Source organism: Lathamus discolor, chromosome 5 (assembly GCF_037157495.1).
Source record: "Lathamus discolor isolate bLatDis1 chromosome 5, bLatDis1.hap1, whole genome shotgun sequence".
In the NCBI taxonomy this organism is placed as follows: Eukaryota; Metazoa; Chordata; class Aves; order Psittaciformes; family Psittacidae; genus Lathamus; species Lathamus discolor.
The window spans coordinates 3,272,666-3,299,272 of record NC_088888.1 but is presented as its reverse complement, the minus strand read 5'-3'; the positions used below and the strand labels follow the sequence as shown (position 1 = coordinate 3,299,272).

Sequence of the window (26,607 nt, the reverse complement as noted above, 5' to 3'; positions counted from 1 at the left end):
TCTTTTCTTCTTGAGATTTTGGCTAAGATTTTCCTCAGGTCCTGAGAAAACTTTCCGCCCAAAAACTTACATACCTGCTGATAATTGTTAAATAAAATCACAAGGATCTCCAATATCTGACTGCAGTAGAGATTACTCACATTAAAATGTTTCAGAGAAAACACATTTTAAGTGGGCTTTGGGTAAAAATCACTCTATTCAACAGTTTCTCAATCTTCAAGCTCCAAATTAGTCATCACAGTTATATGTAAATAAATAATGTGCAGTATTTAAGTGAGACTTGTGATCACAGCAAAATTAAGGATAGATCTATCTTCCCAAATAAGCATTCTCAGTAAACAGCGTACTTGATAACTGATGCAATTATGTCATTTGGATGTAGCAAATCTTCAATGCATACATGTTTCACGTCTAAACAGATTTTACTACGAAATCAAGATTTCAAAGGAAAGGCCATTAACTACAATAAAACACCTTCACCTAGAATGGATATGTACATCATTGTGGCATTTTTTCTGACTTAATTATTAATCAAATAATCTAATTCTACATTCTAATCTACCATCTCAAGTTACGGAACCTATAAGAACTGTAGAGTTTGACTTAAATAAGTATTTGTCTGTAGTAGTGGTACTTACAGTAAAAATTATGTCTTGCTTGTGGGTTCCTCATTTGGTGATGTAATAGTCAGAAGTCACCATGCTTTTGTTCTAAGATCAAGCATTTCCTTTATTGCTGTTTTTAAGGAGTCTTCCGAGCAAGTCATTTCGTCATGACATATTCTCTTCTGCAGTACATGTGTGTTCTCTCTCTGTGTTTCCTGTCCAAAATACTCAATGTACACATAAAAATAAACTGGTAAGTTATTTATGATACATGGCATTTATGTAATGTTTTACATTTCCTTAGTACTTTACACAGAAAAACTGGTCTGTTAGTCATAGTTGTTGCAACAGTCACCTAACAAAGTAGACAAAGAATACTATTTGTATGGCAATCATATAACCCTAAATTTCTGACATATCATTTAAAATATTTGAAGATATGGCAAGGGGTTAAGAGAATGAATGTAACTATCACTTTCTCTCTTAAATATGCTGTAACCCACATGTAAATATATACATCCCCCCAAAAAAAAAGAATATTAGGCTGGACAGAGCCTTGGGTGACATGTTCTAGTGTGAGGTGTCCCTGCCTGTGGCAGGGGGTTGGAACTGGATGATCTTAAGATCCTTTCCAACCCAAACCTTTCTGTGATTCTGTGATTATTGTCAATAAAAGAAAGTCTGGCTTGACCCTTGAAACTTTAACTTGTAGCCAAACACTTGTGAATGCTTGCTGCCCAATCCACTACTTACAATCCCGATTCTTTTATGGCCAATAGATGAACTCCTCTACACAAAGAGGAAATGATCTGAAAAACCTGTTTCTGAAGGCTGTGCTACAGAAAACTTCTTCCCACTCCTATTCAGCTATAGTAAGTATTCACATACCTAACTTTCACAACTTTCCACCCAGAGCTCTAAGACAATATTTTGCTTAAAGCCCTGATTCTGAATTTGGGCAAATATTTTGGAGAACCACATGTTTTTCTTTGAGTTCTTGAGTTGCTGTTTGCATTGAAGAGCTGGAAATACGAGTTGTAGTTGACAAACACTACATAAAATAAGATCATAGTAGTACTTTTTATTCACTTTATAACTTTATACTTACCAACAGCCTGACAGCTATGATGAAGATGTAGGTGCGAATTAGAGGAAAATCTGCCTTGCAGCAAGGCTTAGTTAAGTATTGTTTGTTAATAAGTCACTAGTGCAAGGAGTTCTTTAAATTTGAGAACGTTTTATCTTTTTGTGCATTTTAAGCACAGGACCCCAGCTACTCAGTAAGCAACTGCTTACAGTAACAGTTCTGATGGACAATGCTCCTCTGCTCCCATTTAACTTGAAGTGACACAGATCTTTGATCCAGTTTTCTGTCTCTCTGGGAAAACAAACATGTAAATGCTGCCACCTAAGAACCAAGAAAAATCAATCCCAAGGAAAACCAAGCCCCAGGAGTTTCAGGTCAAAAACAAATAAGAAGTTCTAGGAACTAAAAGAAGCATCAAAGATGGTCAAAGCAGCCTGACACTGTGTGCTGAAAACATATGTTATCAAGAGAGATTTTCCACACTGCTTTGATCGCTTGGCTTTTTTTTTCTACAGGCAAAACATTTTCCTGGTGTGCATTTCTACAGAAATGCTTTCAGATTATCAATTCTCTTTATTTAGGCCATTTTTGATCATTTGATTAGTACACAAGCACACAAATTGCCTGTTCTCATTTCTGTAAGTTGTGTAACTCGTTTCTGTGAGCAATTGCCACAACTCTCTGTAAATCTAGTGTGCCTGCACTTGAGTTCTGGCAACATTTGGGAATGCATGAAATTAGTTCACTTAATAGGAGTCCGTTAATGAAAATCTTTGAGTGTAAATCCAGAGTGGGGAAAGAGTCTGACTCTATGAAGCAGAGTCTATTTCACAGGTTTTCTTGGAATTCTTAGGGGAATGGGGACTCTGCTGAGTTGTCCCCTGAGAATCAAATGTTCCATCTCTGGCAGTGTTCAAGGCCAGACTGGACAGCCTTGGGAGACATGGTCTGGTGTGAGGTGTTCCTGTCCGTTGCAGGGAGTTGGAACTGGATGATCTTAAGGTCCTTTCCAACCCTAACTATTCTATGATTCTATGAGATATCTTGTGCAGCATATCCTGGAGACATTCGTCATCTTCTTAATCTTTTCTCTTCAACCCTGTACTCAAAAATGTCTTTAGTCTCTGCTGTAGAATACAGTTACATCAGATGGCCCAGAAGATCTTCCTCTCAGGGCAATTTTAGATTAAAAAAAAGATAATAATTAGTTCCATCAGTTTATCTGCTTTACAAAATTGTTTGGGCATATTTGTTGCTCTAATTCCATATTTGTCTGTTTAGCTGTAGTTTTCTTCCTCTGTTGACTACAGTTGGCAGTTCTGAATATATTCTCAAGAAAGCATGAATTATTCATTTCAACAGAGTTCAAGAATATTCTTAAACCCTCAAAATTACCTATTTCTTCATTTCCATCAAAAATTTCAGGAATCAATTCTAAGTTTCTCTTCTTAATGGAATTTTAGGACATGAAAATAGTCAGTTTTGACTGATGTACCACAAATGCATCTCTCACTCACATACAATGAATATGCATAGCAATCTATGCTTTTGAGCACAGTAGCATTATATGCCTAACCTTGGAATAAACCACAGAAGCACATTCCCTAATGTACCAGAGAAAGTTTTACTTGGCTAGATATGCCAGCTGATAGAAGACAACACAAGAACACATGCAAAGTTTCAAATGCCTTTTTAGTGTTCTACCATCAGATAGAAACCTGTTGATATTTTGCAACAAATAAAACAAATTATTCAAATTGCTGTTCTCTGAAGGAGGTTATAAAAGACTTTCCTGTTTACAAAGTTCAACAGAGTTCAGATGCTTGTCTCACACCTAAGGCATGGAAAGATACCAAAGAGACAAGCAGGAAACGCTTGCTTGTTGCAAGACAATTAATAACAGCCAGTTACTATATATGATAGGCTAAAGACATCCACTCCCTTATGTGGAGTAACTGGCTTCAATTCCCAGTATCTGAGAAAATGGGCCAACTTCAAACATGGCCCAGGTTCAAAGCCACTGCCCAGGGGTGAAGGTGCCCCAGGAGCAGGGGATGGCTGCCCACGCAGGCTGCAAGCTCCTGTGGGCTCAGCACTCAGGCACATGGCAAAGTTCTCACTCAAAGTTTCATCCCTTTAACACAGTTAGTCCATCCAGAGGGGACAAAACAAAACATTACAAAAAACCCAACCCACACCAAGAAAATCAGTTCTCAACATCTTCCTAAAGCCTCTCTCACTCATACCTGAAGTGAGGTGATGTCCTTCCGCACACAATCAAACAGATGAGTTTCAGGAAGAGTTGATTTTAACTAAACTGACATTGTCCTGAAACAATGAGGACTGCTCACACGCTGCCTTACAGTGGATGAGATTTTAGTAAGCTGTTGCTTGCTGCCTCTTCTAGTTATCATTTCTCACATCAGGCACAATGCCTGACAATAGTCCCATGAGTAGGTTGTAAACCTGTTAATCCATGAAATGTAGAGGCAAATGCAGCATTTCAGCAAGCAAGCCCCAAATAAGCTTGGGTAAGTAAAGTAATGCGCTCTTTCACTGAATCTGTGGCTGTCTTTATTTGAACACTGAGTGTTTTCCTTATTTAGATAAAGACATAAACTTGTGAAGATGTAACTTTCCTAAAAGTGTGAAGTTTTATACAACCATACCAGATACGGCATTTATAGAGAAAAAGAGAAGAGTGCACAACTGAAAGGTTATTATGTCATTAACAAAATATGCAAAGTAAGTATTCAGGGCCTGGGGCTACACGGTCTAATGTAAGGTGTCCCTGCCCATAGCACAGAGTTGGAACTAGATGATCTTAAGGTCCTTTCCAATCCAAAACATTCCATGATTCATGATTCCATGAAAATCTCATCAGATCAATTCCTTTTGAAATCAGCGGCAAAACAGCACTTTGGAAAATGCCCACATACAACTCTTCAGAGTTAGAAATACTAGTTTTCTAAATAAACATTTGTCTCCTTTTGAAGACATACAAATCCCACCTAGCCCATTCGCTGTATTCTTTACAGGTTCCATAATACACCTCTATTCAAGCTCATTTCATTTTACTGAGGTAATATTGACTCTAGTCTATTCTACAGATACTTGGGCAAAATAAGGTACTGTGCCAGAACTGAAAGAATCAGGGATAAAATTGCTCCTGCTCTATATCCTCAGTCCCTGAATTACAGCAATTACAGAAAAATCGTGCAATGCCTACAAAATGCTGACATTGCTGGAACGTGAAAGTTTGAACGTAAAAACATTCAACATCATCACACAGTAGCACCATTGATTTCAGGTGTAATTAAACTATTTCAGATGATGATTTTGTTTTCATCTAAGAAATAGGAAACATGGGAATTGAACTATGGATTTTAGATGCAAAATCATATTTTTGAAGGCACAGATGTCTATGTTGACACAAAAAGTATTGTTACACAATAGGAACATCACACCACACTGACACACCACAGTGAAAGTAAAAGGTGATGAACTCAAAACTGAGAGAAAAATCCTTTTTTTTGACAAGCATTTGCAAGATCAAAATTATCTTAGGCATTTACATAACTATTTTTTACATAGAATTATATACAGAATTATGTACTTATAAAAATATTAAGGAAATAAAATAATTTGTATAAATTAATAAAAATTCTCTTTGCTAATATTTAAGATGAGGACTCTCATTGAAAGTGTGAGAAGGCAATAACAAAGTCAGAAAAGATAAGAAGCAAAATGAAGGAACCAAGAGTAGATCACAGAATCATAGAATGGTTTGGGTTGGAAAGGACCTTAAGACCATTTAGTTCCAACCGCATGTTATGGCAGGGACTCCTCGCGCTAGGCTCTGTCCAACCTGGCCTTGAACACTGCCAGGAATTGAGCATTCACCACTTCTCTGGGCAACCTGTTCCAGCACCTCATCAGCCTCCCATCAAAGAACTTCTTTATATCCAACCTGAACTTCCCCTGTTTCTGTTTGAACCCGTTACCCCTTGTCCTATCATTACAGTTCCTAATGAAGAGTCCCTCCCAAGCACCCTTGTAGGCCCCCTTCAGACACTGGAAGCTGCTCTGAGGTCTCCACGCAGCTTCTCTTCTCCAGGCTGAACAGCCCCAATTTTCTCAACCTGTCTTCATACAGGAGGTGCTCCAAGCCCCTGATCATCCTAGTAATACTTTGAATGAAAACCAGAGGAAAGTGCAGACTCTTTACTTCACAAAGGAAAAAGCAAACAGATGACTCAGAGAAGTTTGAAGACTAAGGTACTAAGGCAGACTATATAACTAACATAGTTTTAGTTTTAACTCGGTCTCGCCTTGCTAAACTGGAGTTTTCTCCAAGAATAAGACTTCCCATGTCTCCTTGGAAAATCTACATAACTGTGAGGAAGTATATTGGTAGTCACAAAGTTGGTGTTAAAATCACATTTATGCTGTGGCCACTAAAAAGATCTGGGAAGGAGAAATTAACCATAATGGCCTTTTTATGGGGAACGGTGTGGCATACGGATGTATTTCACTTTTAGGGGAAAGGATAGGAATATGACAACAACTCACGTTTCAAAGAAAAGCACTCTCATCTTATGCGTCAGTCTTTGAAACAGCCTCTAATCCAACAGTTAGGGGAAGGAATGAGTATTCATGAAAGCAGCTGCCAATTTGGAGGAGAGAATGGAGCATGAAAAGGGGGGAATCTGGGACACTAATAATCCCATTCTGCCCTGTTTTAGTCTGGTGCAGCAACTTTCAGCTATTTATTGCATTCATTTCTTCTTCTAATATCATGCTCCTCCAAAGAACACAGAAACAGCCTTTCCTTAAGCAGCTGATCTCTTCATACATGCTTGAAAACTGCCAGCTCCAGACCAGCCAAGGACAGATTTAAAGAGCTGGATTCTGTTCCTCCTGGATGAACAGAATCAGAGGAACGCTGTTGTGGCTATATCTGCAGTAACCTGCTGTGCCCAACAGGTCTTAGAGACAGGATTAATTTGAAGACTGAGAAACTGTATCTCTAGAAAGAGACAGCATAACTCAATATCCTTAGCATGAAAATGGAGTTATTTATGTCACTTTTCAGAAAACAACTAGAGCTTTTCTTCAGTTATGCGAAAGCACACTTAAGTTTTAGAAAACATGGGTGCTTTTGTATACTTGCCACAGATGGATAGCTGCTGTGCCTTAGAAAAACAGAGCTGCATGTTAGAAAATCAATAAATATTCAAACATTTATATATCAAGTAGGTGACTCCAGACACTCAAACATCTTGCACATGTCGCTCACATTTGGTTAAGATGTATTGATGATGGGAACGTGACATTAGGAAATGATAATGAACCTTTCTGATGAGTCTGACTGCCATGTGGGTTGCATCTCTGGAGCAAGGCTGCTCCAGAGTTGCTCACAGCCCCACCGCCCACTCAGCATTTCTGCCATAAGGCAGAATCTACACTGGTGTTACAGAGAGATCAGAAATCTTACCCAAGAAACATCAACACATAAATTGATTAAACCAAGAGTTATTCAAATAGTTATACTTCACTTTCAGCACTGCTGGGCAGTGTATTCCAGATGCTGTGGGTGCTGTGAACATCCCTGACTGCCTTCATCTAAAAGAAGGCAAAAGCTCCATAGTCCATTGCAAAGGCCAAGACTAGCAGCTCTCTCAGTAACAGGGTTAAGAAAATGCAAGTCTGCAAGTTGTCTATTATTAAATATAACAATTATATTAATGGACTGCCGTTACAGATGTACCTCAGCCTTTCTAATGATTTCATAACCATGAGGAACAAAATGATTTGTTTCCCATAGAGTACATATATCAGATTTAATGGTCTGAAAGATAAATAAGAACTGAGCTACTAAATCCATACTAGCATTCAAAAACCATGGAAATCAGAATGCTCTCCACTGCACTTAAACAGAGGACATTAAATATTTTCAGATCATAATCCAAACCATGATATAATCTTTGCCCAGAAGGCAAAAGGCGTAATCAGAAATATTTCCAGTTTGTACAAAGTATGGAAAATCACCACTGAAAGAGGAAGGACAAGGTGCTTCAAAGCTGCTGTAAACTGTAGCATGGATTTCCTCCTGCAATGAGACAGTGAGATGCTGCTGATTGGTGCGCTTGGGGAAAAAAATGTATTCTTCTCCAATTCACCAGGTGAGGGAAAAGTTGTACAAAAATTAAATCCTATTCCTGCTTCCTCCTGTCATGGTAGTTCCATACTCAATAAAAGATCTTATGAGGATATAGAGGTGTCCTCCTACTCCTGTGCCACAGAAACATATGTTTCAAGGACAGTCAGATAGGGTAGGAAGTGAGTAGTCAAGGGTGAATACACGAGTTGACTCCATGTCTACTACGTGGACTGCAGTAACAGAAAAGCAAGCTCAAGGCAGGGCAGAAGTGCAGGAGCTTTCAGGCTTCTTGCCTAACCCAGAGCCTTTATAAGCCATCTTTGTAAGCTAAGATGGCTGCAATTGTCCCAGGAAGGTGGTGGGGAATAGGTTGAGAGCTCAGCATAAGTACCCAAGCTCAACCCAAATCATCTTGACACCACCTATTATCAGGACAGGAGCAGTTAACCCCATTTCAGCCATAGCCTCAGCCACTAACTTTTGCAACAGAAATAAATACCATTTCCCATGCTGCTGGAAAGTTTTGCGGTAGCTCTGTCCCAACACAAGTAGCAAGAGAAAACTAATCCCCAACTTCTTTTACCATATACTTTCCCCTGATGTGTCTGTCCTTCTCACCAGCCTGTCATTTTATATGTTGTTCCTACATTTCTTCCAGATAAAGCCCCAAATCATCACACATACTCCTAAATCCACTTGAAGGCACTAAATGTAACAATGTGGTATCTATTACATTAAAAATCCAAGCACCTAAAAGCATGAAAATGAATAATTAAGAACAGCAATCTGCTGCCCACAATATAGCCACATTATGCCTGTTTCGTCAGAACGCCACTTACTGTCACACCTTGATTGTTTTTAAAATGTATGATTTTATTTTCTTGATGGCAGTAGCTAAATGTGTTCACTGGAAAGAGTGGAATATGGATGGAAGGTACATAGAAACAGCAAAAGAAAAGATATAAAAAAAGAAACATTACTCAACTTGTAGAAATAGGTTGTACTGGATTGATCCCTTGGCTTTTACTGATGTCTAGGGGAGAATGAAAGGCATGAGGCACATTGACTTGGACCCATAAGGTCATTTAGTCCAGAGACAGAACTGCTATCAAAGGGCTGTTCTAACAAAGATGTTCTAAACTTGCAAACAAATCACCATCCCCAGCACTAAGTCACAGCATTTTCCACCAAGTTCCTACTGCATCTAAGCAGGCGTCTCATGTTTTTAGGAAGCAGGAATGAATCATCTGTTATTATTTTATTCCAGGTCATTCAAAAGAGAAAACAATCTGACCTTTTTAATGTAAAGAAGTTATATTTTGACCAGACAAACCTAAAGATTTTGCATAAAACCAATACAAAAGCTTGAAAAAGCATCCATACAAATATTCACAATGCCACAGTATCAGTATCACACCATTATTCCATTCTCTTTCTTTAAACTGACAAGAGATATTTCATAGAGCTGAACATGGAAAACACATTTCAAAACTGTTTTTGCAAGCCTGAATTTTACATTCTCACAGGCAGGAATTCGGACCTAATCTGAAACTACACTCTTTTCCAAATCCATGAGAACCTGCCATTCTCTTCATCCTTGTTAGAATGTCACCCATGTAGCCTTTTAATCCAGAGACTGAAATATTGGGGCTGAATTTTGCAGGTTTGCCTTTGCAAGCCTTTTGGATTTGTTTCTGTTTAAGCAGAACCCTTTTCAGAACTGAGAGTCTGCTCATGTTATTAGAATCAACATCCAGAAGGGAGACAAGCACAGCTTTGAAAGGAATCAGGTAGTTTCTGGATAAATACACGAGGCAGCTGAAACCTGAAGATGGATTTCACAAGCTAAAAGAGAACAGATCAAATTGAATTATTCATCCAGCTCCAAACACTGATTAAATCCGTAGCTTATGGCTGAGGGCTCAAGCCAACACAGATTTACAACTGAATATAAATTTAGTACCAGAAATAGTTCCATCAGTAGTGTTTGCAGAGCAAGCTGCAGTTTCCCCTTCTCTCATTTTTGAGATACACACAGTTAATATGTCATGATCTTGCTTATGGTAGGGAGGGGGAGAAAGAGGACTTATATTTTTCAGACCTGCAGTTCAAAGAGATGCCTTTCTGCTTTTACAAAATGAGAATGTTCTGAAAAATTGTATTCTATTTTATTTTTTTGTAATAACAGAGGTCTATGAACTCAAGTATTTGGAGCTATGTTTTTAAGACAATGTTAACTAACAATCAATGAAGTTGTGGTAAGAGCAGGTATATAGTTGCTATTTGCAACTGTGGCATATTAGGTCCTGGCTATTGTAAGAAGCAAGATTGATCAGTCAACAGTCTAATGTGATTCAGAATGTCATATGTCCCTACCTCCTCTGAAACCCACGGAAATATTAATGTTACACAAGAAGACCTGATAAAATCAGGCTACTCTCCTGGTCTCTTTCTAACACACAAGGCAGACTGCTACTGGTGCACCAAGCATAAACTCAATCATAACAAATGCTTCTTGAAAGATACAGCTTGTTGTTTATGGTCTGGCAACTGAGAGTTTTGTTAAGAGAATCCAGGTACTGAGGAAATGTCTTGGCTTTGCAGGCTCCCTTTATTCTGATTACTATTCTGAAGTCTATTCTGTCAAACCAGAGGAGGTAAGAGGCAGCGGAATGCCCTGCAAAATGCTATGATTTCTGTACCAGTGAAGTGTACGCATATATACAACTCATGCTGAAACGACATTTAGAGTGCCACAGGCTTACCTGTGTTGTTGGGGGCAGAAAACTAAACCAATGGAAGCATATTTGTTTTCCTTTTTCCAACGCAGAAAATAGAAAATGTCGGACTTGACCTGTGCGTAGAGCGTTCCAAAGGATAAGATTGTCTAGTTTGGTTCTCCTCCTATTTACATTCATTTTTCTATTAGCAGAATGATATTTGCTTGAATGGAATCACTCTTGATTTACCCAAGTGTGAGAATAAAACAATCTGATTCCTCTCTCTGCTCCAAATCAGCATGGTTGTGATATTTCCAATTCTTTCAACACTTTGATGATTTTCAAAAAACATCCTGGTCTTCCAAAATAGAATAATCTGTTTTACCTTGGTCAAATTCCAATCCTCATGTAATTTGTGTTTCTAATATTACCTCATTTCCAAATAAGACTTTGTCCATTTTTTTCAGCTCATAACCTTCCTTAATATTATAGCTATAGTTGTACTTTAGAAAGAGCACTTGAATGCTTTAGAAAACTATCTTGTTAAATAGACTATAAAGTAGGGACTTAGGAATTTTATGCTGGAAAGTGAAAAAGATCACCAGCAGCTGCACATTACAAAGGCTGCAAAGTGCCTTGACTGTGGCTCTCTGATTGAGGAATGGCAGTAGATTTGCAGAAAAGAATGTGGGCGCCTTCAGTACGTCTCTGCCTTCAGTGAAGTCAGAGAAAAGGGAAAACAAAGTGATTTACAGAAACCTGCTCTTTTGCCTGGATTGATAAGCATATAAAATAGATACTACGCATTAAACATAAGCACAGGGAAGGCAGAGAGTATATGCCCTCATATATATTACGTTTCAGCAAATTCATCCAAACTAATCTGTTCTATTTCTAAGCAGCTATTTAGCACAGGACAAACATGACTCATTATTGACTTGTATTCTGATCTAAACCAAACCAGTGACAAGAGCTGCGTGAAAACCCAGGACTGGGATCCAGTCCCTTAATCACCTGTGGAGAAGTGCACAGTTTCAGGTGAAAGGGTATCCAGCCACCTTGCAGAAATGAGCAGGGAGATTACTACAAGTAGCAGAAAACACGTAGTCCCAGTGGTAGAAGACACTGCCAATGACATACACTCCTTCTTCAGCTGCAGGAGCAAGTACTCCACCTCTTTCCTAGTCTCTGTGGGACAACCAGGTATCAAACCCACACAAAGGTGGGTTTTCAGCTGCCACAAAAGTAAAAAAACTTAATGATAAGAATTTGGCAGGAAAGGAAAGCTGTGAGCATCTGCAGAACACAAGAATCACAGTAAAATACTTCTCTCTCTGTAGCATCTGTACATGCCAGGGCTCACAGTGCAACAAAGAGCATCCCAAGTAACAGCAACTCCCGAAGAGCACCCCTAATAACAGCATTAGTATCTGTACTTTCTAGTAGAGTATGCCAGTCTGTGCAACTGGTGTTCTTAAGGGCTACATGGCAAATATGAAAACAAACCTTGCCCAGTATAAGAAGGACACATGCAAACCAATAGCACAGAACAAGTTTTTAAGGTTTATGGAATTATATAGGATTTGGGATGGGGGGGAATGGGCTTTTGTTTGTTTGTTTTGGGAAAGAGTAAAATCAGATGGTGGAGAATTGATATTTGAACTCGTTCGTGTTAAACTTTCTTTCCGTGTACCTACTCATTTCTTACCCACACTCTGTTGTGTTTCATAGAAATCTCATGCCAGTATTATTCATTTGTAGTGGGCTACATTTTACCCACTGCTATAGCAACAAGTCCCTCAATTCTCCAATAATTCCTAGAAGGAATGGTAGTTTTCAGCAACACATGGCTGTTTTCCAGTTATAACTTATGGGGCATGAATAATTATGTGTTGCATCAATGGTAGAATTCCTCTGACTGGGAAGCAAGGTACTGCTCCTGAGTTCCCTGGAAAAGAAATCCACATTTGTGTTGTTAAGTCCCGTGTCTGTAGCTAAGGCAATACTACCACTTGCTACTATATCACATAGAAATTCCCACTAAATCATTCCTGTAGGTTAAAGCATTCAAACCTGTACATATCAGCAATGGAAGACCCATTCATGCCAGTTTTTCTATCGATATCTTTCCACTACTGTGTCCTTCTGAAATGATAAATAAATCCCTGTGGAACAACCCACATTGTGCACTGGTTCTTTCAGATTTTACAATCTGCAGAGCTGTATATCAGAATGATTTCTTTTCAGCCCAAGTTTTTCCAGTGTTTAATTGTGATCTTACCCAGATATCCCAAAACCTGCAAGTAGCTGCTTTTATCAACACATACTCACTAAGAAGCATTGCACCAAAATAAATGGCTAGCATGCTTTGGTTGCATCCTGCCTTAAGACTCAAGAACCCAAGAACCTTCTAGACCATCACTACTTAATGGACAACTCTCATTCTCTTGCTCTCTCCGCTCCTTGTTTCCCTCCATATGACCTTGCAGATGCTTCCACAGAAAGTTATCCTAAACCAAATCAATTATCATCTAGGAACTTACATGTGGAACATTGCCTTTTTGTGCATGGATACAGTTGAAGGAGAAGATAAGCACGCTGTAGTGCAGCTCTGTAATCTAAAGAGCTCTTCTGTTTGCAATGAGATCAAAGGTATGTTGCCTTTGGCATTTAGAAATCTAGATACCCATTAAGATTCTGGAATACTCTGACAACAGCTGCTTTAAAAAGAAGTTACCAGATGGCAATATTTGTGTGGGTACCACATTGTCTGGCAAGGAACAAGCTAATGATGCACAAAATGCTTTGATGCACAGCGCTCAAGCAGTAAACTTAAAGTGACATGAGGCTTTATACAAGGACTCATCTACGCTGCTTTGCAATGATGTGTGATACAAGTAGTATTTATCAATGCAAGTGTACAGGTATGAAGACACAAAGTTATCTGGCACAGAAGTGGGATTAAAATGAGCATCATCCCTCAAAATTACTAACATTTGTGAACTTCTGAGTAAATTTCCAGAGAGCTACAGATCATATTTTAGATGTACTGCAGTTAGGATGGTGGATGTGTGGAATATACAAATCCAGCAGTCACATGGAGATTCAAGCACAAGTCTCTTTCAGCCATGTTTTGGAAATAGAACATGATGACAGCCTAAAACCCCAAATCCAACAAGTTTAAGGGAAGCCACCAGAAAACTGAGGAAATACTATTCATATGAGTATATCATCAACACAAACAAGATTAGAGCTGTTCCCTACAAAGAACAACTTTGTATTTCAAGGCACCTAATTTCAGAGCTATCTGCTGTGCATATATATGCATAAGAGGCTCTGAGTAAATTTATTTGGTATGAATTATACAGTTGATAACAGAAAAATGACAGAAACAGTAAGAGGATTTCTTACACTGGTCTTACAAGGATGCGTGAAGACTCCAAAGGATCAGAGCATCATTGATATCCTGATTTTTTATTTACTGAAGAAATCCACAGAGCATTGCTCATGCAGAAATGAAAGTAGCAGTATCTATTAAACTGAGTGCATTTGAAGAAATACGTGGTTGTGGTCTGTGTCTCCACTGTTACTTTAGAGCTCATGTACCGTATTTGTAACCAAACTGGCTATGCAAAATGCAAACCTAAAAATAGACCTGCACATGCACCTGGATTTCACTTTTTCATTGAGCACTTACACTACAAAAATAGGAAGTTATTTAAAGTCTATACTTTTACAGATCAGGGCTCAGCTGGAATCTCCCTGAAAATTGTGTTGAACGGGTACCCTGCTGATCTAAATTGCAGTGTGGAAACCTTTGTCAAAGAACACAAAATAATGCTGAGGGATTACTTTAACGTTTTTGTGTGCTGGAAAGCGCACTGAATTTGGGGTGGGTTTTTTTGGTTGGTTTACTGAAACTAAAAACATCGGCGTTATCAACACTGTTCCCAGGCCAAAAAATCAAAACACAGCACTGCACTAGCTACTAAGAAGGAGAAAAAATAACTGCTACTGCTGAACCCAGGACAAAAGTGTAGCAGGCTTGTTTTGAATTAAATACTCTGTTTCTTACAAAATACATTTTTCATCAAATAAGAGAAATGTATTGACAAATTACAGATGATCAAAGCTTGACTAAAGTCAGATAAATTATATTCATGAATATATAACTCTATAAAGCACATACTGCTTGTTAATATTATTACTTCTCTTAGGAAATAGTCCCTTAAGTCGCCATATGCTAAATAATCAACTTCTTAAAACAAACTAAAGCAAAATTAACTATAGATATATGGTCTAAGTCAGTTAGTGGTCTATGACTCCAGTGAGCATCATCTGATGTTCTTCTGTGTTGCTATGTAGGACTTCTGAGAAATAAATTAGAGTGATAATTATTGTCCCTAGAAATTTAAGACAGAATAATCACATCACATCATAGCAACTTATTTATGGGGTTTTTTATTTGTTCTGTTGGACCATTTCTCCAGGACAACAATTATATTCAATATCCTCAGTATATTAGCATCCTGCAGTAATGTATTTAAGTTGGGCATGTTTATTATATTTATTAACCAAAGGACAAAAATAACAGAATGAGATGTAATGGAACACATACATCTTGTGTGGAGTTAGCAAGCAATATATTCAATTGTTTCTCCTTCATGTTTGTTGATTTAAGTGAAAGTCAACAACAGATTCTAAATCCAATACCATTTACTTCATGCAGACCAAATTCTGTTCAAGGGGTAACCCTGGAACTTTAAGTACTACTGTCACCCTAGAGGTTTCCGCAGCAACAGTGAGGAATTCCCACTGGAATGCATCTGTACATCAGCACCGGGGGAGAGAGAAGTGTCATACACAGTGCTGTGCCCATCAGCAAGAATATGGTGGCGTAATGTCCTGCCCACCTGTTGTATGTGGCACTGACATATGAAGAAATCTGGCCTATGTACTCCTTTTGTGTTGCCAACACCTGGAGTGTGAGAGAAACTCTTGTGCAAGACTGAAAAGCCGGAGTGAAGCTATGCTACCTGGAATGAGGTGGGGACTAGACAAAAGCAAGAGCTACAACTTGCCTGGAGCACCAATTGCAGAAGGCCAAGTGCTCATCATCAGTTGAGGCAACAATCGCCTGAGGTCACCATCACTGTCCGCCACTCCTGAGGTGAAGGTATCAGGTCAGCAATGTGAAAGAGTGGCATACGGTATAGCCTATTCCCATAGGCAGAGGAGAAAGGGTTCAGCTCCCAAAAGCTTCCACATCTGCCCGGATTAAAGGTCCAGCTAGCTCAGTCTTATCCTTGGGAAGAGACACAAGCATGTTCATGGAACAGAGCACAAGAACAGACTAAGCAGAAGTCATCTCTCAGCAGACCCTCACAGATCTACCACAGTACGATTACCTTTGTCACTGTTTTACCCTGACTTACTCCATCAACTGTTCTACTTTGCCCAGAGATGGGTGTAAGCCACAAATCTCTCATGCATCTCTGAATTCCTCTGAATTTTCAGATGAAGAGATATGCCAGCAATTTTAAATGTATTTTCCTGCAGCTTGGAAATTATTCTTACAAAACAATGGTTCTCTCCTGTCCAAATACAGTAAGAGGGCACACGTTTTATTCTCCTAAACTGTGCGCAATTTTCAATTAAGCTATTCCTATGCCGTTTATTTGTAGTGATTTCACTTTGATCAAATCCACATAGTGAAGTATTCAGCTGACAGAACAATTGCCTTTCTTTTTGAATAGTGTACGAAGAGCTATGAAAGTAGAGAAATGTGCCTCTGACACAATGCTGGAATTGAGATACATGATAAAACATCTAAAATGCTAAAGGATCAGAAGGTCTAAGGATCTTTTTTTGTCTCCTGACTTACCATAGGACTTGAGTGCTCCATCCCTGGCGGTGTTCAAGGCCAGGTTGGATGAAGCCTTGTGTGGGATGGTTTAGTGTGAGGTGTCCCTGCCCATGGCAGGGGGGTTGGAACTAGATGATCTTGAGGCCCTTTCCAACCCTAACTATTCTATGATTCTATACCTAGATCTGGGGTTGGAGATAACACAAAAAGTCATTTAGACCAGTCATTGCAGTCTTCAAATAAAATGTAGCGAAAAATCGTACAAACTCTGGAGGTCATCCTACTGCCATTAAAGCAAATTGCAGAACTGTTGCAAGGCAGAGGGAGCAGGAGCCAGCTATCCAGTAAATTGGTAAACAGAGAGCCCTGTTTAAAAATACACGATTTCTTTGATTTGCTTTGTCATACACTACCTGGTTTACCTTCATAAGATAAGCATTGTCTCTAGAGGTGAGTTAGCCACTGTCAAACACAACTGGGGTAACTGTGCTCACGGGCTGCCTCATTCTTCCTGGCTCTGAGTAAATGTCTGTATCAGGGTTTAAAACCAGAATTGCTTGGCTCCTCTTCTCAGGATAACATCCAAAACACTATCTCACTTTCTACGCTGCATGAAAACAGAATTTAAATAACACCAGGATCTTCCACCTTGTACTATGTACATCCCTTCATTTCAAAAATTTCATGTCACTCTATCCAAGCTCAACGAAAAGCACCTATGATCTGAATCAGAAAGTACCAAGTGTAGTACTCCCCAAGCTCACTAGCGTTATTAAACCTGCACTATGCTGCCTGCTAAAACAGTCTCCCTATCAGCTAACTTCTGGAGCAATGCCTGCTTCTGCACATCTATTGTTGTTAGCATGCAACAATATCCAAGTCCTGTAAGGCTTTCCAACCTTTGGATCACCTCTTTACACCCTGTAGGCAGGTGACAAGTACAAGTAACACGACTCAATCCCTTAAGTCAAACCTGCTGAGATCCAAGAACTTCATATTTTTCTAATCATCTTTAACCCACAGCACTGGAACATGAATTTAATATAGAGTGAACATAATGCCTTAGCAAATACCCTAGATTAATATTTCAATTACTTTTACTTCCTTAATAACAAAGAGAAATTAAAAAATAACTGCACGATTAAGCAATTATTCTCTAATATTTCAAACATCTTTAAACCTACTACAGGCACTTACATATCCCAGTTCTCAAAGAAGGAAACCCATTTGTGTTCAGAGATAACATACCGTAACAGGAAGAACTCCTAGTGATGTACAGGTCCTAGTGTAACCAGAAGCTGGTTAGAACAGAGGCAGTGTGCTCCTTAAAGACATTTAGCAATGGGATTTTCATGTCAGCCTGGACCTGCCCCTCCTGCCCCTCTGCAAGAATGGGCAGATGGTGTTAGATGTTTTCAGGGTTTTTGATACAAGTGTCTTCAGGTAAACACATCCATGCTAAGCATATTTCTTTTAACAGACTAACATGAGGATCATATTTTTATATAAGATTCTCAGAGGGTTTTTCATTTTGCTTCTCTCTGTTATCAAATACAAACTCAACTTCAGCGTGAAGCTACCATGATTAATTAAGAGAATGACAACAGCTTCCTTAAACTATTTGTTTTCCACTCTGTTTACAGCAGGGAATTTCATTAAGATGTGTCTTTCAGGTTGGAGTATTCCATGTCTTGCTCAAATCCTCTGACTAATAATTTTATCCACTTCAAGATCCCTTGATAGCTTCCTGTGTAGGTAAGCCCAACTCCAAATATAGACAGTTGTGTTTAGCACTGTGTTTATCACCACATTAATTTCCTGCGTTCCTGTTCCAACATGAATGTCATTTCCCAGTGCAGAGAAGCCTCAGTTGTAGGCATTTTACAGAGATCAGCCTCAGGCCACTAATACTCTGGAACAGAAATGTTATTCTTTCCTTGGAGACGCATGCCATCTCTGGAATGAAGGCTGATTTGTCAGCATACAAACAAGGATGCTAAGCGTACTTCTTGGAGCAGGCATTCCTGAAATTTTCTAGGGGATGGGAAAGATTACTTTTTCTGATGTATCAATACTGGAATTACATATTTCCAGAAGCAAGGGAATGACTTTGGGGAGTGATCAATTCTTCTCCTTTGCTTCCCACTGCCACCAAGCAGTTCCAGACACTTTCCCTTGCTTGTGGCATGCTGATCACTCACTTTATCCTCCTATTGTGGAGCAAGCAAAGAATGTTTTATCGCTGCTGGGGAAGAGTGGCTGCACAGGCAGTAGGGAAGGAAACATAAAGGAAAGAAAAAGATGTGTGGGTAGGTTTGTTTTCAGTTTCCTATTTATGCAATAGTCCATAAAGATTCATGCCACAGGAGCATCTCAAAGCAGATATCGTCTCACATATGTAGAGTAAAATAGTTTTTAATCTGGAAACCTAACAATCAGAATTTTAGCTGGCAGTACACAGCAGCTCCCTCATCCAAGGAAGAATTCATATCTCTAAGAAGGATATATTCCTTCTGCTGTCAGTGAGCCATTTTCTACTCAGAAAAAGTCTGTGCCAAAGAGTCTGCAGGTGGTCTGTCAGTCAAGACAAAACACACAGATTCAAAACCATGGTGTACACTTGGCCATAGCATTCCCCACAATCAGCTACAGAACTGAGGGAAAACCACAAATCATCTGTAGAGGATATGGGAGAAAAGGTGTTCTCCAGTTCGCCAATGTGTGTGAACAGGCAGGAGAAATGTATCACTTCTACCATCGCACCTCACCCCACACCGATGCTCACACGCATCCATACAAACCAGTGCTGAAAACCAGAACACAACATGCTGCACTGCATCCTATACACATTCATATAGGACATGTGAAGAATGACACCTACCCATCCTCCTTGTACAGCACCACCTGTGGTACTGTCCCTCTCTCACACTGCCGTTGTCACAGCTCTCCTGCTTTTCTCAGTCCCTCAGCAGATATCACTACATCACTGCAGTTGCCCTAGAGCAGCCATTCTTACCTTCACATCCTGCACCAGGGTCTTCACCATCAGCAGCTGACATAGCTCATGAGACCCATGATCATAAACCACGCATATCATATGTAGTGCTGGTTTGGTTGAGAAGAAGCTTTGCTTGGAATCAGATGAGTGAAGAGACAAAGATGGATGGATTCATCTCTTGGATATGTCTGGAGGTACATGTTGCTGCAACAGATTTACAAGTAAACCAACTTCTTTTTTTTTTCAGTGTACAGGGTTATTTTTGGCCAAGAATGTTGTTCTTTGAGTGTCTGAGCTCCTCTGGAGGCTTCTTCTTCCTGTGAACCATGGGCTGGTTCACTGAGCAGCCTCCAAGTCCTCTGTGGTAAGCTATCAGTTCCAAGAAGAATGAGTCAAGTGTTTGCCCACATGAAATTCATTCCCTGTTATTTTAGGAAGAGGCAGAGAGGCTCATAACTCATTCTCATCACTGCTGGGAAGCAATCACCAGGTCTCTTGCACAACACAGTGAACAGGGCTTTCATAGTGATTTAGGCAACATAATTTTACAGCCAAGGTAACACATGACATTGGCAATGCCAGGGAATGTGCCCTTGTAACACAAATACTTCAACAGATATCCCTGTACTATACCTCAAGAGGAATCATCCACCTGCATCTGGGTTCAGATTTGGTGAAAATATAAAACAGATTCTGCTAATTATTTTTTAAACATGTTAGTGAAATAATTTCGTTACTGACAATGACAGTAATAATTTGAATTGCTGTCAATACTATGAATCAAAACCCACAGATGTCCATCAGTGTCTATGCTAGTCACTCTTCCTCTGTGAAGGGCTTGGATTCCCTGGGTCACGGGTTTAATTTTGGAAAGGCAAAGCTCAATCTGCAAACCCCTATTTTATCTTGCCTTTCTCTAAAAAAGACTGACTCTAAATTAACCCTTTCTTTAGCCATGCAGATGTGTCTTCTCCAATGAACACAGAAAGAAAAGCGACGCTCAGCAGGGTCTCAGGTGTTAAAGATGGTGTCAAATCCTCCACTTCAAGCCCAACTTGACAAAGAGCCTAAGGATAATCTCATTTATCAAACTGAAACGTGTCGTGTGTGACAATGCAGACTAAATCACTGCTCCCTATGACTGGTGGATGGGTCAGAACAGACTTCTTGCACCAGCTCACAAAGCTTGCCTTCTCTTAAGGGTTGCATTCAGCCATGTAGTTTCTCAGAAAGGATCAAGGAACAATGCTCTACAAGATGCATGATAAAACAGTAAATAGCACAGAATACAATGCCATGTAAAAACTGAGTGGCAAGTGGTCATTGTAGCTGAGGTTGAGGTTAAATTTATTTCTAACGCTTCTCTGTCAACAAGCTATTTAAGGCTTGCCTCTATATTTTTATCCTTCCTGCTGGTTTGAGTTTCTGGATCATTACTGCAAATTAATGATAAAGATATTAGTAAGATACACTTCCTTCCAGTGGCTGGAAACATGTATTTTAGAAACATGTTCCTCTACCAGTTTATTACAGCCAGAAATTAAAGGTTTCCAAGGATCAAATTAGGCTATTTATATATTAGATGAGAAAGGATAGATTCTACTTTCAAAATTTCAGCGACAATAAGAGTAACTTATAACTGTGCTATTACGATGTACTCTGGAGATAAATGAGCATATGCAAGTACATTTAGAAGTACACATCAGTTGAGCTTGGTTATGAGCGAGAACGCAGATTTTTCCATTACATATGAAAAAGAAGATGATGGAAATAATCTCAGCAGCAGCTTAATTCTGCAGTCTTTATGGTGTACTGGAACTCACAAGGTGCACCATCTCCACTCATGTTTGCAGGGTAGTATAAGCATTGGCAGTTGGTATGTTCTCTAAAGAAGTAAAACTTGTGCTTTAGAGAGCCTTTTAAGAGAATGTTTTCCTCCCTAAGTGATGGTTGTATGTGGGAACCACACATAATAATACTTTCAATTCCTATACTATGGTAGCCTTCGCCTAATACTTTGAATCTCACATTGATTCAAATGGGATCCTTTGCTAATGCAACCACGTTACAGTGAAACAGGTATGTTGGTTAAACTCATGAGACTGAAGCTTCCTGGAAAGAAAATTTACAATAGCAAAGCCACATAAAACTGCAGCGATAACTCCAAACACATTATGGTACACTACCCAATAACAATATCCACGGAAAGACACCCAGAGAGAAAGCAGAGGACCAAAGGATAATATGCATCTGTACAAAAATCCCTCAAATATATGCAGATGGCTGAAGGCTGGGAGTATTCATTTATTGCTGATATTTATACTTGTGAAAAATAGGCTCTAAAGCTTCTAAGGAGGTTTTGCAGCACAATTACATTTGAAGTCTTGGTTTGTTTTCACTCCAGCATCACCCGCCATGGTAGGACGAGCCCTGTACACCAAGGTGGTGAGTAAAGAATATAGTAAGACAGCTAGAGAAGCTCTTTCCTTTCAGTGATCCAGCAAGAGGGAGAACGTCATAGATTGGTTTAGGTTTCAAAATGGAATGGCATCTTACTTTCGTCTCCTGTACCAATTCTTCTGGATGTACCATATGCAAGTAGGGAAAAATTCCCTGCTGCTGATCTGCTTGCGCTTTTAAGATAAAGGGGAGGGGGTGGAAAAGGAAGTAGGGGAAGGAAGGGAGAAAGGAAGGAAAAGAGGTGAGAAGAGAAGGAGAAAGGAGGGAGAAGGGTTGGGAGAGGAAGAAAGGGCAAGTGGTTAATGTTTTTCTTTCAGCTTGTTTTTCATGAGTCACTCCACTAAGTATTTGCATTAGCAGGTCTCCTGCTGCTGCTAGATCATTCAGCTGTTTATTTAGTTGCTGTGCTTCTTCAAAAGTCCAACAACACTGAATTTTTATACATCTTCCCTGTACTTTACTAACAAATTAAATCTTTAAGAGCCAAATAACTTCTCGTCACTGTGGTCCCTGTAGAAGTAGCAGCCCCATAAACTCAGTGCTATTACTCACTGAAGTAAAGGCTACCGAAACAGATATTTATTGTTGCTTCTTCACATGTTGTCTTCTGACCAAGTTGTATAAGCAAAAGTGAAAATAACAACATAACTGGAATGACACAATAATCAAGTTTAAAGTTCAAAGCTCTTTATTCCCACTTGCGAGTTGAAATGAAAAAGTTGCTTAATCTTGGACAACATTTGCAAACCCAAACACTGTGAACAACTTGGATCAAATCACTTTGAAAGAGTTCTATTTCTCTTTTCAGGTATGAGACTAATACTGCTCAAAAACACATGAGATCAGAAGCTGCATACGCATTAAGATTGACATTGCCTTATTCCTGCAGAATAAGGTCTTCAAAAGCATTTTGCTATTAAGTTAAACAAGACTAAGCAAAACTCTATCAACACCACTATGAAAAGAAACTGATAAGTGTAAGGAAAGCAAGGGAAGAAAGAACAGCAGACAATGTTTTCTGTTGTTATTAGAAAAAACAGCCATTTTCTTCCTGACCTCCTTTATCTCTTGCTTATTCTTCAACATTCTGAATTTATCAGTTTGCTTTCAGCAAACCTTTTTCTTCTTTCAAGACTGCCAGCATAAAATGTGTTGATTAAATACAAGCTAGAAACCTGCCCACTACATTAAAAGGCAATAAAAACATCAGAACTTACCTGTTCACAGAGAAGGATGGTTCAGACAAGAGATCCACTTTATATGAGAGACTGGGTTCCAAGAGGAACATTTGCAAAGGAAGCTCTTCAAAATAGCTCTACATCTTCTGAATAAGGTGTTTGTTTAGTTGTTCCTTCTCTTCAATGAAAACAATGACTGATAGGAGAAAAGTGGTTGTTTAAAGGATGATAAAAGCCTTGCCTTGGTTCTAAAAAGAATCAGCACATTAAGAGAAACTTTTCTTGATTGCAGGTTTATGATCTAGGCAACTTTCTCTGAAGCACAGTTCATCCCCAAATAGTGATTGTGTATAAACGTATCTTCTTACTTGTTACAGCTGTTCCCTGCGTGAACTCAGAGATGGGTGTGCTGACTTCAGTAACAAAAATACCTTTTTTTTAAGTTACTTGTTATTCTTGCTGCACCAACATAACTGAGAGAGTATGAGCTATAGCTCTTGTCTATCATCAACAGAACTACGAGAAAATTAAAGGACTAGTCAGTTATCTGCATGCAAATGAACTGCCTAGGTTTTTTAAAAGGAAATTTAAAGCACAGATTGCCCTTCAGAACATTTGTCACCCGTAGTGATCTGCAAGAAGACATGAAGCTAGAAGATTAAAATGTTTAGTTGCCTGCTTTAATCTTAAAGAGTTTTAAGGAAAGAAAGTTTGTCTTCCACTTGCCACCCGGGGACATTTTATTTTGAAGTGGTTGGAAATGTTAAACACAGTTTTCTTAAGCTGGAAGTTTAATCTCCCTCCTCTCTAAGTGTTGCTTGATTCTAGGTATATTCTTGCCCTATATGCCCACATAGGTTCAAGGCAGACTTGAGAAGAGATGTCACTAGGATGACTCTGGAACAACCCTGTCACTCTCTACTTAAAACTCACTGCAAGACAGTACTACAACTTGTGTTCTGCAACTTACACTGTTTTCCAGAGCATGGCATTGATGTTTGCATCTATTTTAACTATACACAAGGAGCACCAATGATCAGCATGTTTTACACAGAATGCGCTTCCCCATCTCTTGCTCTACAGCAGGTGAAACTCACCAGCTAAAACAGAGATGTTTCTTTGTCATGGCTAAGACACAATAAACAAGAGTATACAATAACTGGCACTGAACTAAAGTATTCCTGAGCAGTTGTGCAGTTGCTTTACCTTTTTGACTGATACTGCAGCCTGTGTTGCTGCAGCCTGTGTTCCTCTCTGTGACACAGCTTCTTAAGAGTTCCTCTTGGAGCTGCATTATCTTGAAAGGCAGAAGACACGAAGTCTGGATAAACATGTCTTTACAAAACTACAGAGTATCAGGGTAGTGCTCACATAAAGCCTAATTTATCCTCTGGTCACTTAATATGGATAACGGATGAGGGTGATGGAATGTGTGTACCCTAAGCTGTCCGCTGGTTCTTTTGAGTTTAATGTGAATTGAATGTACTAAGGAAAGTGAAAGCAAACCCTTCAGGGTGAACGCCCGCCCCAAAAAGCTAATGAACTCCTACAACAACGCTTGTTTCTAATATAATGCTAAAAAGTGGATATTGCCAAAACAGAAGTTTTATGACTGATATGTATGCTTCAATTGATCATCTCAATAGTGCGTTATTGACCGCACAGAAACATGTTAGTGTGAGGTGTCCCTGCCCACGGTGGGGGGGCTGGAACTAGATGATCTTAAGGTCCTCTCCAACCCTAACTATTCCATGATTCTATGTTTTTCTCCCAGCTCTTTACCCATCCACTACCACTCTGAACATTAAGTGTGCGGGGCGCATTACTGCTTCCAAGACCTTATTTTCTGTAACACATTCGAACAGGTCAGCCAGCATCATCCTTCTGATCGCTTCAGTGCTTCCTCTCCCTCAGGCCCTTGATGGAGGGGCCTGCCTGCAGCCTGGCCCGTGTGGCGCTTGCAGCCCCAGCTTCACGCTTAATATTAGCTTCACATTTAATATCATCTCAGCATTTAATGTGATTCTGAGCAATTAATGTGATTCTGAGCATTTAATGTGATAAGCTAACACGTTTTACCACTCACCCTTGGCTACTGAAGGCGCTGGGGGTGGTGAGCTGGCTCCCTGGCTGCATCCCATGCATGCCGCACTAGGCTTTGCTGCCGAGACCCAGGCTGGGCTCTAAGGTGGGAGAGCCATAAATAGGAGCCGCTTGAAGAGACTCCAAAATGCCCCATCAGCGCCGCTGCTCCTGAGGGGGGAGCGCTTTCCAGACGCGTCCTGAGGGGAAGAGAAGGCCGGGGAGCGGACGGCCATGGCCGCGGGGGCCTGCGGAACGGCAGCCCGGCCCGTCCCGGCTCGGCCGGGCCGCGGGGCTCCTCCCCGGGGTTGCCAGGCGGAACCCCGCGGGCCAGCGGCCACTGCTGCGCGGGTCCCGAGCCTCCCGCCGCCCTCCGCCGGCGAGGTAAGGCGGACTCCGGCGGGGTGGGTGCGCGGGAGGCCGGGAGGCGCCGGGGGCTGCCCCGGGGCTGCGCGGAGGGCAGCGGGCGGCTCAGGGCGCTCTCGGTGGAGCGCAGTGACGGGACCCGCGGCCATGGACGCAAGCTGCAGGACGGGAGCGTCTGTCTGAAGGTCGGGAACTGCCTCTTCCCTTTGAAAGTGACAGAGCGCTAGCACGGGTTGCCCGGTGGAGTCTCAGTGCCAAGCTCACGGCCCTGGGCACCAGCCGTTGAGCAGGGGGCTGGACCAGCTGCCCTCAGAGATCCCTGCCCACCGCTGCCTGTCTGGGATTCTGTGAAATCCCCTGAGGCACTCCCAGGGGTAGAAGCTGTGGCTGCCCCATCCCTGGCAGTGTTCAAGGCCAGGTTGGATGGGCTTTTGAGCAATCTGGTCCAGGGCAAGGTGTCCCTGCCTGGGACAGGACGTTGGAACTGAATGTGCTTTCAGGTCCTTTCCAACCCAACCCATTCTATGATTCTGGGCAATCAGAGCCTCACTCGGAAGTACCAGATCTGAGGATTCTCCTTTGCTTAAGACTTCCAGGATTGTGCTTACAGCTAATTAAGAACTTTATAGTCTGCTGTTGCTGCTTATGGCTTTATGGTGGAGAAGGTCTCCTAGGGCCAACTTTGATTGCAGCTAGCAGGCCTCCAGTAGAGAACTGTCTGTGCCTTAAGAGAGCGAGCAGCAGGGAATTACATTTAATACCTCCTCCTTCCAGTTCTGACGTTCTTGCTGCAAGTAACAGCAGGGCTCCCCTACTATGCTCTATGCTTGCTCTCTCTTAACTGATTTCCCCTTCTAACAGGAAAGCTCTTGCTTGCACAATGAAAACCAAAAAGTCAAAATGGTTTGGCTGTAAAGCCTGGTAGTTTAATACTGCTGTAGTTTCAATGTTGTTTTGCCCTACTCAGTGCTCTGCTTGTGTTCTGAGCTAACCTGTGGCTGGCATCATTTGAGAAGGTAAGAAAAAGCAACAACCCCCCCTCCCTAAGTGGCTATCCCACTTCACCAAAGGGCACTAATTTA

The 26,607-nt window shown here is 40.4% G+C and overlaps 2 protein-coding genes across 10 annotated transcripts in view; one reads left to right on the top strand and one right to left on the bottom strand.

Moving 5' to 3' along the window:
* The window catches only part of KCNK2 (potassium two pore domain channel subfamily K member 2), a 128,066-nt gene extending 104,681 nt beyond the window's left edge, over positions 1-23,385 (bottom strand). For 3 of the 9 annotated variants that reach the window (XR_010612792.1, XR_010612793.1, XM_065679422.1), the window contains exons 1-2: positions 23,117-23,385; positions 639-832 (exon numbers count right to left, since the gene is read on the bottom strand). Coding sequence is in view for 6 of the 9 variants with exons in the window: in XM_065679422.1 (XP_065535494.1) it covers positions 639-672 (34 nt within the window). In the remaining 3 variants the exon portion in view is untranslated. Of the gene's footprint in view, positions 1-638; positions 1,069-1,713; positions 1,923-19,457; positions 19,739-23,116 lie in introns of those variants that run through there. The other 6 variants (XM_065679427.1, XM_065679425.1, XM_065679428.1 and 3 more) reach the window with 6 other exon arrangements.
* LOC136014536 (spermatogenesis-associated protein 7 homolog) overlaps positions 21,855-26,607 on the top strand; it is a 56,480-nt gene continuing 51,727 nt past the window's right edge. The window contains exons 1-2 of the mRNA XM_065679277.1: positions 21,855-21,884; positions 25,353-25,543. Coding sequence (XP_065535349.1) covers positions 21,855-21,884; positions 25,353-25,543 — 221 coding nt within the window. The remainder of the gene's footprint in view (positions 21,885-25,352; positions 25,544-26,607) is intronic.